Source organism: Pyxicephalus adspersus, chromosome 3 (assembly GCF_032062135.1).
Source record: "Pyxicephalus adspersus chromosome 3, UCB_Pads_2.0, whole genome shotgun sequence".
Taxonomy (NCBI): Eukaryota; Metazoa; Chordata; class Amphibia; order Anura; family Pyxicephalidae; genus Pyxicephalus; species Pyxicephalus adspersus.
Genome location: NC_092860.1, coordinates 157,056,788 through 157,058,929, shown reverse-complemented (window position 1 = coordinate 157,058,929; position 2,142 = coordinate 157,056,788). Strand labels below are relative to the sequence as shown.

The window sequence follows — 2,142 nt, the reverse complement described above, 5'->3', positions numbered from 1 at the left end:
AGATTTCCCAGCATGCTGGATGACTTTCCTTCCATGGCCACACCTTGGTTAAGCCCTTCATACCTGGGGCACCTGCAGGGAACTCTATACAATCGGGCAGGTTGTATGAAGCTTTGTGTGGATTGGATCTGCAGCCATACATTGTATCCAATCCTCGTTACAATCTCCTCCAATCACATGGCAACATTGTATCACAATGACTTTGTACTGCACTACAGCAAGTGGTAGCGCTATAGACTTTTCTATTTCCCCGCTGGTTGTGTCTTTGTATCGATGTGAATAGGCGGTGGGAACGCCTGTGTGCCCAGAGCCGGGCGGGGGCATTAGGGGCAGATCGGTTCTCAGGGGCACCTTGAGAAGAGAAAGTTAGAGAAGTGACATAAAGTTGAGGAGGGGGGGGGGGGGGGGAGGAGGAGGAGAAGAAAGGAAAATCATTCTACACTGGAGGCTGAACAGGGAGAGTCACCAAACTTCCCAGGCAGACATGAGACAGCACGCCAACATGCACGCCCTCAACCTGGACACCTACAGCCTGTCCCTCATCACTGCCAAGGAGGACATCCTGAACCAGCGCATCTCCACCGACTGGTGAGACCCCAGGGGGTGCCAACAGTGCCAGGGGGAGAAGGGGGGCACAGAACAGGGGTAGAATTCAGGATGGGCTGGGACCATGGCCCAGTGAAGAGGGGTGAGGATTGGGGGGGGGGCAGGTTCTGGAGGGCAGGGGGAAAGTTCTGCACAACTGTACCGCATATTAATGATGGAGGAGGTGCCAGGGCACTGCTGGGGCATCACTGGGGTCCACCTGTAACTTACCCATCTCAGAATTGTCCCACCTTATCCAGGGCCCAATGGTACCTGAGAACCCAGGGGCCCCTAGAGAAAGGATGATGCCCCAGGGGCCCCAGAGGAAGGAAGGTGGGGACCTCTGACAGCTCAGGGCCAAAGGAATTCAGGATGGCGCATTGAAGGGCAATTAAGAATGAAAAAGAATAAAAAATGCTAATGACTGGGGGGGGGGGCAATAAAAATATCTGAACTAAGGGGTACCTGACCTAGGATGAACCACCTCTAGGGGTATCTGGGATAAGAGGACCCATGCCAAGGGGTACCTGACCTAGGATGAACCACCTCTAGGGGTATCTGGGATAAGAGGACCCATGCCAAGGGGTACCTGACCTAGGATGAGCCACCTCTAGGGGTATCTGGGATAAGAGGACCCCCTAGATGACCCTAGGGGGTACCTAGAAAAGAAAACCCACCCCAGGGGCACATGGTATAGGATGACCCATACCAGAGGGTACTTAGGATAAGTCGGCTCATGCCAAGGGGTAATTGATATAAGACGGTAACTGATTTATCAATCATAAAGTGTACCTGTCCTTAGAAGTGATGGCTGCACTCCATTTCAGGATCCTGCCAGTGACACACTTCCTGTTCTAGGGTGACAACACTCCATCATTTTGATGATTTCAGTGGTTGTCACCTTAGAACATAGAATGTGTTAGAACTACAGAACACCTTCCCCTTCAGAGAGGGACATCTGGGAATAATGGGTTGGCACACAGGAAGTGATCAGCTCTTTGGATTTCTGGCAGGATCAATGGGGAGTTTGTTGCACTTAACTATCAGAGGTAAGAATTTGACGGAGCAGATGGGAGGAAATACCAGAATGATCTGTATATACCAATCCTAAGGATCCGCTGAGCGAGGAGGAGGGGGGTAAAATATCCCCCCCCCAGCCATTTGTATGTCTGTGCACACTGCTGGATCCTGCCAGGAAGGGGGCTGGGGCACTGTGATAGCACCCCTGGCATCAATACCCAGCAGAGGTTGTGAGCCCATGCCAGGGATGTGCAGGAGCCTCCCATTTATACTGAACTCACGAAAGTGATATTGCTGTTCCATATTTCTGCAGTCATTGATACCACTGGTGACCTCTGCTGGAAGGGTGAGGGGAGTCCTGGCCAGAGGGTGCAGCCAATGTTCCTCTCTGCTGATTGGACAATGAGCTGTGTGGTCTCACCTTCTACCTGTACTGAGTAACATGGCAATGGTCACATGGGGAGTGTCGGGTGCTCCATCCTCCGCTGGACCGTCATGATGATGATGATGATGATGGTGATGATGATGATGATGATG

At 52.0% G+C, this 2,142-nt stretch overlaps 1 protein-coding gene across 1 annotated transcript in view; it reads left to right on the top strand.

Annotated features, from left to right (window-relative positions):
- Positions 1-461: 461 nt before the first annotated feature.
- The window catches only part of LOC140327375 (uncharacterized), a gene marked incomplete in the record, with an annotated part of 25,035 nt that continues 23,354 nt past the window's right edge, over positions 462-2,142 (top strand). The window contains 1 exon segment of the mRNA XM_072406761.1: positions 462-588. Coding sequence (XP_072262862.1) covers positions 485-588 — 104 coding nt within the window.